The sequence below is a fragment of the Acromyrmex echinatior genome, chromosome 3, assembly GCF_024713525.1.
Source record: "Acromyrmex echinatior isolate Ae372 chromosome 3, ASM2471352v2, whole genome shotgun sequence".
NCBI lineage: Eukaryota > Metazoa > Arthropoda > Insecta > Hymenoptera > Formicidae > Acromyrmex > Acromyrmex echinatior.
Genome location: NC_141854.1, coordinates 21,776,264 through 21,789,369, shown reverse-complemented (window position 1 = coordinate 21,789,369; position 13,106 = coordinate 21,776,264). Strand labels below are relative to the sequence as shown.

The window sequence follows — 13,106 nt, the reverse complement described above, 5'->3', positions numbered from 1 at the left end:
ATAAACAATATCATATTTACATAACATTCATACGACTTTATAAGTAGCAGGATTAAAAAAAATATGACAAATATAGTTAAATTTTATTTATTTTATTAAAATTAATAACGACAAAACCTCAGACGAAAAAAATTTATTCTGTATCTTTATTTTTGTGCAAGAATCATTCCCCGTTCGGAAATATTATAAATTTGTTTTCACCTTGTATAAAAAAAAAAAATATATATATATATATATATATATATATGTATATATACAATATTTTTTATATAGTCTTTATATACAGATACACTTTATATTTTTCTAACTAACAAAGAAACAAATTGAAAGTAAGTGAGATATAGAAACAAAATTATTGTCAAACAATATGAAAATAAAGTAAAAATATAAATAGCAACACAAAAATCTTAATAACAATCGGTATTCGGACAAAAGATGATAGATGTATAATTAATTAAAAAATTTTGATATATATTTAAAATTACAACATCGTAAACGTTAAAATATAAATCATTTTTTATATGTATAATTAAATATGAAGCTTTAAATTTAATATTTAATATTCAACTTAATTTATAATTTTTCAAATTATAAATTTTTATTGTAGCTTTAAAAAAGGCACAGTTTTTATTTTATTAAAGTTTTGCACTTTAAAAGATATAATGTAATATTACAATATTAATATAATATATACTTAGTGTTTGTTAATTGAATATAATATTTTATTTTACATTCATATTTTTAACGTTTTTATATTTTATTTTTATAAATAATATTACGTTATGTATAAAATTTATAGAACTAGCGAATTATATATTTCTTGTAAAATTTGATATTATTGTAATGCATTTTTGGATAAAATTTGTTCAAAATTGAGGTAGACATTTAATAAAAATATACAGAATAGTAGACATGAAGTCCAAAATATGAATGAGAGAAAGTAAGAATAGTCCAATACATTTTATTCGTTTTGCACTCCACGTCGCTTGCGCTGCACTTGCAAAGGCCGTACGAATCGCCGTAATTGCTTCGTCTAGTTCTACGTTTGAGTCTGGTTTATGGATCGAGATATTGTATATTGGATTCGAGGTACGAGCTAGGGATCGTATACAAACTCGGTTTACTACCTGCATGCTGATTGAACTTGTTCGTTGTGACCGTGTGCCGTCTGGTGCCGTTGATCGTGATACTTTGGCTATCGCTTCGAAATTGACAGACAATTTTCGAAACCGATCATGACATTCGGTAACGAGCCAATTAATGAATATGGCGCGTTTATTCGCGATGGCAACATTGAACTTGAAGAGTAAGGATACGTGTCATATTGTCAATATTGTTATTTCTGTTATATGATTTTTTGATTATATATGTGCATAGATTCTACATCTAATTTAGTTGCATATGACGCTGCAAATATTTCAAAATTTGGATAAATTGCCAGTTATTTATCGGATAAAATTGTTTGCGAGATTGCAATTAATAAACAAAACTGGCGACTGAATTGATATTATCTATTGTATTGTTCTCCTTTCTCTAGAAATGTTCCCGCAGTAGTCCCGTTTAGTAACTTTGTCAAGCACAAATAATTATCTATTATCGTAAATAACATCAATTTTGTAGTATAGAACATTTTTTAAACAATACTGTTAGACTAGTATCGGTTATAATGTAACCGATTCTATTGTAATTCATTATATTTAAAATTTTATCGTACATATTTTGTATTTAAAACTGTTATATTTTACAAGTTTGTAATAATATGGATGATTATAAATTATAATATTTATCGTATATTGATATTAATAACTTAATATATGCGAAAATTATATTTACAAAGAGATTTAAGAAATATTAAAATATGATATAAATTTGTGGAAATATAAATTGAATTTTATAAATTTTATATAAATTTTAAAATAACTTTTTTTTCTGTGAAAGGAATCTTTATTATATTAATAAAATTACAAGAAATTAATTTAATTGTATTGTATAATAAATGGCATATAATATTTGTGAATATTTGTAAATTTTTAGTGAATAAGCGAAATAAAATAATATGTATTTTATTATTTGCAAATAAAAAAAACAAAGTGCTTGTTTTAACTACCGAAAAATTCTAAATAGATTATTTTTTTCTCTTTTTATAAACTATGTTTTAATCCTTCTATTTATATCTCTTTTCAATTTTTAATTTTAGCAGTAATTACCACGATGTTTACAGAGATTGCCGAAGTGTTTTAAAAAACCTATTACGATGTTAAAAAAATGCATTCGGTTTATTTGCGCATGGAAGAGCCGTTGAAAAAATTATTTTTCATAATTAAATTCTGTTTGATTCTTTTACAATACGATAATGATAATCTGCAATACAATGCGCATTACAGTATTCTACTAGATCAAGTTATCGAAGTTATCGAAGGAAAATAAAAAATATCTAACATCAAGATTACAAGGAATTTAATAGCAAATGCATCAATAACTAATTATATGTTGTATAAGCTACTTACACGAGACGTTGTATTAACTTTTTATTTCTGGGCGATTTGCATTATTTCAAATTATAGTTTCAGCACGCGGCATGCTCTTATCATAAATACAAATTCCGAACTTCAAGGTAGAAAACGGGAGCATGTTATCGCAGTGGTGAGATCTCGATAGTATTATGCGACGAAACATAACAACGAAGATAATGAGAACCATAATAGTGATGATAATGAGTGTTTTATGATAAAATAGAGTATTTTCTCGGATATTATATTCTTATTTTCGATTTTATTTTTGATGCATTATTTTTACCTTCTTACAAAATGAATAAGTAAAGAAAATTAATCAATCCTTTCAATTTGCTAATGAGAAATATGTTCCATGTTTCTTTTTCATCAATATAGCTACTAAGAGAGCCAAGAATTTAAAAAACAAACAAATAAAACAGGTTTTTTTCTTGTAAAGTTACAACTTAAAGTTTATACTATTGTATATATGCAAGACAGTTATAATTTTTGATATAATTTGATATAATCTATCGTTTTTTGGAAAAATACAAAATTTCTTAAAAATAGTTTATAAATTGTTTAGATAATTTATTCCTTCTTGGAAAAGATACGAGTGTCTGTCCTCGGTTGGAATATATTAACGAAGATGGAAGAGACGTCCTGCATTGGTGAGTACATGGAGACGATGGATTTTCTTTCCTCTTTAGTTACTTTCGCGGGTTTCTTCCACACTAGCAACTCCCTTCTTTAGGCGCCGACACCACCAGCATACCGAATAGAATAAAATAGCGATTAATCATGGTCGTACGGATGGTGGTGAAAAATTCTCGAAGAATGGAACCGCGACGTTGATTACATCCTGAAACGATGACGAACGAGTTTCGATCGATTCTTTGAGATTTTGTGGTGGGAAAATTATTGAAGAATGTTAAAGAGTGTGTCGAGGAGTTTGAGCAGTTTCGAAGTTGGTACTTTGCAGACTAACATATACATATCTCTAGAGACGATCAATTTTTATGGATGACGTGTAAGATGAAACGTCCTATGAAAGAGAATTCAATTAACAAGAATATAAAGCATGAACGCAAAAATATTTTCTTGTAAATATTTGAAAAAGATATTTAAAATTTTTCGAATAATTTAAAGTATTAAAAATATTAGAACATTTAAATAAATGAAATATCGTACTACTCAAAATGTATGTTACATACTCTACGAGAGAAATATATTATAATCTAAAAAATAATATACATTCTAACTCGATAAATGTGGATTCATGGATGAAAAATTTTTAATCCAGTTTTTACATTATTTGCTCTGTTTGATTCCTCATAAAATAGTGACTTTTCTAATTAGAAATACATAATCTAAATTCACGAAGATAAATTATTATTTAAATTAGCAAATAGAAATTTGATCTAAAATTACCTCTATAATTATTTGCGTAATTTCCACTTATTGTTGGATTTTTTGTAAATAATATATTTATGTATTTTTTTCTTGAATATTTTGAAAATTTCAATATTTTACCGTATAATGTACATATACTTTACATATTTTTAGAACATTATTTTATTTTTCTGACATTAGGATTGTAATTGTTCCAACTTTTACACGTTCCTCTTTCTAGCGAAACATCAGATGGAAGGTTGCGCATATTATATGAAGTAATAGCCGATAATTATGTTAAGCGCTCTAGGCGTCTGCCACAATTTACTTTCGCTTATATCCGACCGCGATTAATTATATACGCGAATATTAAGAAGTTTACGTATCGAGCCGCGGTGCACCGCGTCGAGAACAAGTTTTAATAAGCGACGGAAAATGTATATTAAAGTATAAATGAGTTTTCGTGGCCGTATGAGTTTTCCGACCGACGAGGGCGCATTTGTATGTAGTGCTGCATTGTACTTCAGTTCAAATGCATTCTTTACGAGGCAATGCACTTGTTTCGTAAATGGTTCATTAAATAGGAAGAACAACATTAATGTTAAACAAAAGATAGCCACTGAATCACTCGCGTTCGAAGTCACCAGTTTTCTTTGAGAGAGTCACGTAAACTTAGTCGAGAGTTTCTACGAGTTTTACTAACAATAAGTATGCTACCCCAAAGCACGCGGCGTAACAATGACATTGTCGTATAACTTAAAGTTTGTCTTTATTCTGACAGACAGGAAATCTCGTTTCTCTTAAAAACAACGATTTTTAAGAGTAATTGCCTAAGGACGTTTTCCAAGTTGATATTTAAGTAACAATTTAAACAATATTGAAAAATGATACTTAGGAAAATTTTTTTCCAACTGCAGGAAAAATTATAAAAAAAAAAACACATTAATATAAATTTTTTTTCTTTCTCTCTTTTTATCCTTGGATTGCGCGATTGTTAACAAATCATAAACTGCACATTGGAATTTATCAAGTTACATATATTCAAACATTGTTATTTTTCTCTGTTATATTTATGTTGTAAAAATAGCCGGTTATACGCATTTGTTGTAACGAATATATTGGTATGCATATTGTTGCCTTTATTTTGTTTAATATACTCCAGATGAATATTCGCATCGGTTAGCTGCATGAAAGATGCAGTGAGAAATGTGGCCACTGAGGTTTATTAGAGAGCAATATGCGCAACTTTAAAATTCAATAACAAACGTTGAAATGTATATGTTGCTAATATTTTCAAATTCTACAATAGTTAAATACCTTATATTAAATTAAACTAATTTGTTCCTTTCGTATGCATTTACCATATTCTATTGCATAATCAATTCATTGTCTTATCGATTTTGTATTATAAATGAAAGGTTCAGTAAATTCTAAATTGATTTTTGTGAATATATTACTTTAGAATCAATTTTCCACTGTGGCTTCGCCGTGATCCTCTTACTTATAGTAATTTGCGAGATACTACGATCGATAAAATACTTTAAAACAAAAAATTGATTTGACGATATGTCTATATTTTTTTCGGTAAAGAATTTTTTCCTAATATCTTAGAAATCTGCTGTTTGACTCATATCGAGTGACATAACAATGAAATAAATGATTATAAGAATAATTATATACATGTACCACCACTCACGTAATCAATTCTGTCCCTAAGAAATTTTCACAAACTAAGAAGTGTATCATGAAAGCTTATCAAATTATATGAAAAATTGTTGATTGACTTTTATAATAATATGTAGCTAATTGTTTAATTCTTAGTTATAAACTTGAATTAATATATTTTTATTTGGGAATATGCTCTTCGTGCCATTATAGATTCTCGTTTGCGTTCAGCTGTCTTTTGTAATTATATTTTAACTTTTAAAAATTTGGTCGTATCGTTTACTTGAACATTGGATATTTGCCGATTGAAACTTGATAAAATGTTTTTTTGAGCGACAAACTTTTTGGAGTTCGTAGAGTTTCAAGAGTAGGTACTTTACGCGTGCGAGGTACTTTTATTCACTTGAAAGTAGCGCAGAACAGAACCTGTCGACGGATGGAAACGTGGGGATTGAAAAGATACGACAAGCTTGACATTCCTCGTTCTCGTGTGAAGGATTGGGAGCGACACTTTCCCTTTTTTTCTTAATCTATTTTGCATTAAATGAATCTTAGCATTATCCGCGCCATAATACTTTCTTAATTCTTATCTTGCCTCATGCAAAAAAATTATTTTTGATTCGGTGGACAATAGATTACGCGAGATGGTAAACAATAAAAAATAAAAGAGTACAATTATTTCCGAAAATGAATCGTGCGTCTCGCTCAACTCTAATTTTCTCTCGTCACTTCCTGTCGTGTCTTTCCTGTACTTCATCGTATTACGCTTATTTCGATTTTCATGTCGTTCGCATGCCACAAATTTGCTTTGCAATAAGAAATGTGTCGACGATATGCTTTGCATATTATAGTAGAAATATGTGAAGTTACGTATATCGTATCGAGTATACGCGTATTCACTCCACGAGACCGCTAACGCTCAAAGTACATTGCTCATACATAAATATCTTCCTTCGATGACAAAAACGACGTCATTTATCGACATGACTTAAATTTCTCATTAGTAACTTCGAGATAATTACGAAAGCGTTTCGTGACAGCACGTTTTCCTGCTCTAGCGTCATGTAACAAACTTCACAGCTTGTATTGCTGCATTTACATAGTGCGCGGAAAGTTGATGTGCACGTGTACAGAGCAGGGCATTCCTGTTTTGCATCGCGTTCGCCATCGCTTTGTCGCGAAGTTTATTAGAAGATGGCTTTTTGCTGGAATGCCTTTATCACACAGTCTTCATAGTGCAGTGAAAACTTCAACTTGGCTACAAGAGTCGGTGTATTTTTCCTTTTGCTTGGAAAGATAGGTATGCTCTCGGTATCTCAAAGATCGTTCCTTTGCGATTATTCTTCTTTTAGCGGAGAATTATTCTCTTGGAAAACTAACATTTCACAGATTTGCTTATTTTCAGTTGTTTGAACCGGTTATTACTCAAAAAATTTAAATATTGTTCTTGTTTAAATATCAAAATGGTACATAATTGAGGATTATGATCATATATGCAGTGTTTGTAGAAAATAATAGCGTTAAATTTGAAAAATTTGGAAAAAATAAAACAAAAATATTTATTCGATCTGTATAATAAACTTTTATTTACTTCACTTGGAGACAATTTATACAAGTAAAACAATAACTTTTCCCATTAATAGACGGTACTGTTATAAAAGTATAAGATCTATACTAATTTGATTTATTAGTATTCTTCGATTATATTCGATACTCATTGATGTCTCTTCGAGGATCGTAATGGTTGCTATGTAACCGAGTTCGTAAGTTTTCAGCTTCGGTTAAAATCGACTTCCGGTATAAGCTCACAAAACGAGACGATATTCCTCGTTCTAACGAATATTCCGCATTCGTGAATAGTTATTCGTTGCCAAAGGATTTCATGATTTTGTCATGATTTCGCTGGATTTTTGTCTTTGGGTACCTACGAAGATGGTTCTCATATAAGAACGGAAACGAGATCAATCCTGATACAAAAACATCAGGGTATTAATATCGATACATGGTTTAGCGTTCGTGAATATATTCAGATATTCGATCAATGTGTCATTACATTCTTGGAAATCTCTGTCTTATTTGATATCCTTGTAAACGCGTGCTTCCGTTGAAAATCGACCGATATAAAAATAACACAATTAAGCAAAGATAAGTCTTATTCGATCAAAACGGATTTTAAATATTACAAAATAATATTAAAAAATATTAAACATCAACATTCGCTTTGATCAAATAAGACTTACTTTCTTTGTTTATTATATATTATTACGTTTATTGATTATATAATCAATCGCATTGTATAATCATACACAGAGAGAAAAAATTTGTTATGAATGCTAATCCCATGTCACAACGTGTAAATTCCATTTGTAAATATAAGGATCGCAAATTATTTCCAGATGTAACAAATATTTTTTTTTTTGTACTTGCTGTAAAAATTATTTGCAATAAATGCAAAATATTTGTCAAATATGCAAATTTATTTGCTATAACCAGCAAACAAATTTGACATGATAGCAATTAAATTTTGCGTTTATAACAAAAAATTATTTTCCTCGTGTATTATTTATTGATTACTTTTTTATTGATAATAAGAATTTCTAATTAATTTCAAATATTTAAATTTTTTAAGACTAGAAAGTCTATCTTTAAATAAACTGAAAATATTTTAATATATTCGATAACTTCTTCTTTTTTTGTTTTTATATAAACATTTTGTAATTAAATTTGCTGTATATGTTTTTATTGCATGAATAAAGTGCTTCCGCTAGAATCGATGATTGCGGAATAAAAAGTGGGCGTGATCTACATTGCATGTGGCGCAAACCTTACTAAATTATGCAAATGCAAAAAAAACTTTTGAAACTAACAAGTCGTATCGTAGCGTGGAAAACAGCATAAGAAAATGTTGAAGCGAAAGGTCAATTTGGATTTAAACACTATAAAAAAGAGCTGGAAAGACATCTTTAAAGCTGCGGAAGAGAAAGAATAAGATCATCGATGCTCTTTTGGGCTGAGAGTTAAATAATCTGAAGTCACAGCCGAATAACCAAGACATCGAATTGTAAGCGTTGGCTAAATGCTCTGGTTGAAGGTCTAGGATACTCTATATAATCAACTTTGTGACAGTCTAATGATCGATGCATGTTCGCTTAAGTAATTAGTCGATTATGCATGTAATGTGAATATATTAGCAATATTCGATAGTATTATTAATAGTATTAATAACGATAGATAATAGATTATAGAAGTAATGGCTTGTAGAAGTAACGTAATAAATGTGCATATAGAAATAATTGTAACGATACCGATATTTTTATTTTCTGTAAAACAGACTAATATAAAAACAGAATATATATATATATATATATATAAATCTTTTAATAAATTTGGACCATAAAAGGTTATTTTTTCATTAAAAATTTATATTAAAATTTAATAATTTAATTTATATTTTACTATTTTATAATTTGCTCAATTTACTTGTAAATATGTTTTTACTTATCTTTTATCTTTATCGAATTATAATTTTTTCTGCTGTGATGCTGATGTAAGAAATAAAAACATTCAGAATATAAAATATGAAAAAAAGATGAAAAGATAAAAGCTTGAATTAGTAAAAGAAGTTATGTTCATTGATATTCATCTGGCTGAAGATTAAACAATTCAAATGGTTAGCAATGAAAAACTGCTGTCAATACCAAATTGGCAAAAATTAATATCTAAAAAATGAATTCGTTTACAATTTCATGTCATTTCATAATATATCTATTCTACAAACAAAAAACAATTTTATTTATATATTTATTTATGTCATATTATGGCAATGAAATCCTGATAATTCAAGTATGTGTGAAAAATGCATGGAAAATTAATCAAGCTCGTAGCTTCTGATCATAGAAAACTTGACACGTATGTGTGTATATGCTATTCTGTATAACGGCAATAAACTCTTCGTGATCTTTTTGACTGCTATCGGTTACCAGTAAACGGAATTTTGTCGTTGTCACTCTGCTCTATGCACGTAGTCCAAATCCGTCCGACCGAGCAACGACCTGTTCTACTAGCACATACTTTCTGTTCCATTCTGCATTCGACAGAAAACAAGAATGTAAAAGAGTGTGAAAGAGGACGAATAAACAAAGAGAAATACAATCACGAAGCTTGATTCTCTCTGTCATGAATGCGTGTACGCCTGGTGTTCCTTTTTCATTAACTTCGCCAATTTATCTTGGTTCCTTTTTTATTCTTGCTTTAGTATCCCAGCAAGTACGTGCAATTTGCAATTAAATCAAATTTACGACAATTTCAGTAAACTTTACGTCCCCAAACATTTCAAATGAGGTAGTATTTTATCGATATAATTCACTTTTGAGATACATGGCAGAACATAATAAATATAATGAACAATGTATACTGATATACATATACATACCTATATATACACTATATGTATATACATAAACGGTTAGATTATATATATAATTTTATTAGTAGCTTAGTTTTATCTCTCTTTCGTTAATTATTTTTAAAATTAGTTGAAATTAACTTTTCACATTTAAGGAAATAAGAAATGATTTATGTAGCTGACTTTGCAGCAATTCTTAAAGTATATACATTATAATCTTTGATTTTTCTGCAACTTATTGAAATAATTTTTCGGACCAATTAGGATGACCGTTAAGAACTTTTTCCTCCGACCGATCGCTGGAAGACACCGCGAAACCCTCTCCAAGCAGTCCATCCTCGTCTCCATTCACAAGCTTGCGTAGTTGCAACATAGCACTGTTATCAGTGGCGGGGGAGATGGTAAGAAGTGGAGAAAGGTGGAGGGTGTCCGCGAAGAGTGGTATGCTAGTGGAAGGTTCGGTATTTCCCCTTAACCTCCACCTGTGCCACCCGGCACGGCCAAGTGATCCTTGGTACTCGTGCCTCCCACCCAATTGGGGATTCGATCGACGTCGAAAACTTTCAGCCATGACCACACAACCCCGTGGTGGCGCCTCTGTCGGGGCGCCTCGTAAATACTATAGCGAGATTCTGCCAGTGATGGAGGGATGAACGAAGAAAGAGAGGAAGAAGCAGAAGGGGAAGTAGCGAGCGAGCGAGAAAGAAGAGAAGAGGAGGGGAGGGAGAGAAAGAGAGAAGTGAAGAGAGAGAGAAAGAAAGGGAAGATGAAAGACGGAGAAACGATTTTACCCCCGCGTTACCCTCGTCAACCGTCACGGAGATTCCGACCTGCGCGAGGAGAACCACTGCGGGAAAACGCAGGATTTTAACACAAAGACGTTCATATGTGGATATAGTCTCCAGGTCCTTGTCTTGATGCTGTATGTGAAAGGAAATGTACGACGGTGTCTCAGCTATTCGTCGTAGCGAGAAGGATACCGATGGCGTTGTTAATATAGATGTGCGAGGATGTCATAGCGTTCATGGACATCTCCACATTTGCAAAGGCGTCGGTGGATATGATTGACTATTAGTAGTAGTAACGTGTACGCTGTGGTGAGATGCATACCAGTGGATCTCGATTGCTGATCGAGTAGGTGATGGTCTATGATTTTGCAGCAGCGCGACTATCTCTGTCTATATTCATAATACATCAATGTTTCGCGTGACGTCGATATCGGACTTCCTGCATGATATCGGTACGAGACACTGAACAGCTTGATAACGTAACAGCTTGAATAGCGATGATTTTCAGCAGAAATTGACGTTAGGATAATATCGCTGCTTAAGATTACGATTTGATGATTGTAGCTTATACTGAAATTTATAGAAATATCTTTATAATACAATCTTTTACTAATGTATCTGATTAGAGCTTACGCTGTAAATACTAACGATATTAGCAAACCCTTTGGCTCATGATGGTAATGTCAAAAGTTTCTCCTACACGCAAACGCTCCTCATGGTTTCTCACAGCATTCGGCTCTCATATATACCTTTCGTTCGTCCATGTTGAACTCGCTGTTAGTGAGTAAAGATATTTGCAGCGCTCACGGGAAAGGATCTTCCCACACACAGATGCGACTTCCAACACTATCTTCATACTTCTCTATTCTCACTATACTCGTAGCGAAGCTTCTGCTGGCTGTTGGAGTTGCTGATGATAGTGGTGGTAGTAGACGAAAAGGGAGGTTGGGAGCGGGCCAGTGGAGGTGGATGACGTCGGCAGCGGCGGCGGCGGTGGTGGCGGCGGTGGCGGCGGCGGCGGCGACGGCGACGGCGACGGCGGCAGCAGAGACGGCAGCGGTGGTGGTGGTGGCGGTGGTGGTGGTGGTGGTGGCAGTGGCGGAAGGCAGTTTCTGGGCGGTGGAGGGTGCGGATCGTCGTCCGCAAAGCCGTGCGTTCACCCCGTGCCGCCACGACAACAGGGCGTCGTTCGTTCTGGTGCGAGCGCCGGGAGTCCGCCGGGGTTTCGTCGAACTTTCCTCGAACCAGCGGGTCGAACTGATCAAACCGGTCGTTTGGCCGGGTATGTAGTTCGAAATCTATGGCCGTGCGGGAAACCCGGGCCCCTGCGGACTGATTTGTGCCGCGTCAAGACGATTCCGTGTTTAGCTCGTTGTGATCGGCGCTCACGATCAGCAGCACGTTTCTACCAAAGTGCACCACGTGGCTACCATCGAACGTGGCGATCCTATCGCAACGCAACACACCTGGAATCTCAAGGTTGGGTAGTGGCCGTGTCGCATGTTTCATCTAGGATTTACGCAAAGACCTGTCCGCTGAAATATGAAAACGGACGAAAGACCTTACGGTTAAAGTTTGCTACGGGATTGTGGCTATTCTCGAGCTTGAACATCGACGAAGTGGAACAGGCATCCGCGTTAAGGGAAACTTGATCAAAGCGTGTCACTTTTGGACAGCGGAGAATTTACGCTCGAGGGACGGTGTGGATGGACAAATTTCTTGCATGACCAATCTCGTTAACAAAGAAAATTGTTGCCATAAAGAACGTCACATGATTCTTTGGACGATCTTGTCAATGACGTTCGGAAGCGATCGGATTAAAGTTTGAATTTATTCCTAGCGAAGAGTGATTGGATGTCGAATTCAAGGGACGGATATAACGCAAATGTTCAATTGTTCAGCATCGGTTGTGGTTAATAGTTAAGTGTGTGTTATTGGAGTTACGTATTGGAATTCACTGAAGCGAATTTTATGTGTCATCGGAAGTAAGTGGATCTACTAGATGATGATGCAAGAAGCCTTGTGAAGTGAGATATAAGATCAGCAGATTTTGTGAAGTGACTGCAAAAATAAGCGTCAGTGTTAGTGAGTCGAATTTCGACCGATAGGTCTGTCTTGTTCAGTTTCTAGGATAATCGTCAGAGATCGCATATGTCGACCTATTTTGGATTACCCTGTATAAACGTCGTGGATTCGCGCCCTTCGTCGGTACAATGAGCACGTGAATCGTCCCTTAAAGTGAGAATCGATCGGACCGCTTACGTACGAAACTTCGTGGACTGGTAAGTTCACGAAGAGGTCCGCGAAAACTCGTCGTAAAGACAAACGTAAATGGGTCTTACTAATCATACTCATTTCTCAAGAACT

At 33.1% G+C, this 13,106-nt stretch overlaps 1 protein-coding gene and 1 long non-coding RNA gene across 2 annotated transcripts in view; one reads left to right on the top strand and one right to left on the bottom strand.

Moving 5' to 3' along the window:
• The window catches only part of LOC105143271 (uncharacterized), a 51,482-nt gene extending 44,380 nt beyond the window's left edge, over positions 1–7,102 (top strand). Inside the window, exon 7 of the mRNA XM_087404835.1 lies at positions 1,538–7,102. Within this exon, the coding sequence (XP_087260961.1) occupies positions 1,538–1,564 (27 nt within the window). The 3' untranslated portion in view covers positions 1,565–7,102. The remainder of the gene's footprint in view (positions 1–1,537) is intronic.
• Positions 7,103–10,169: 3,067 nt separating this feature from the next.
• Positions 10,170–11,729, bottom strand: LOC147910352 (uncharacterized). The gene is made up of 2 exons (XR_015544651.1): positions 11,388–11,729; positions 10,170–11,309 (listed from the first exon to the last, which is right to left on the bottom strand). It is a non-coding gene; the product is annotated as an uncharacterized LOC147910352 (long non-coding RNA).
• Between the last annotated feature and the right edge of the window lie 1,377 nt (positions 11,730–13,106).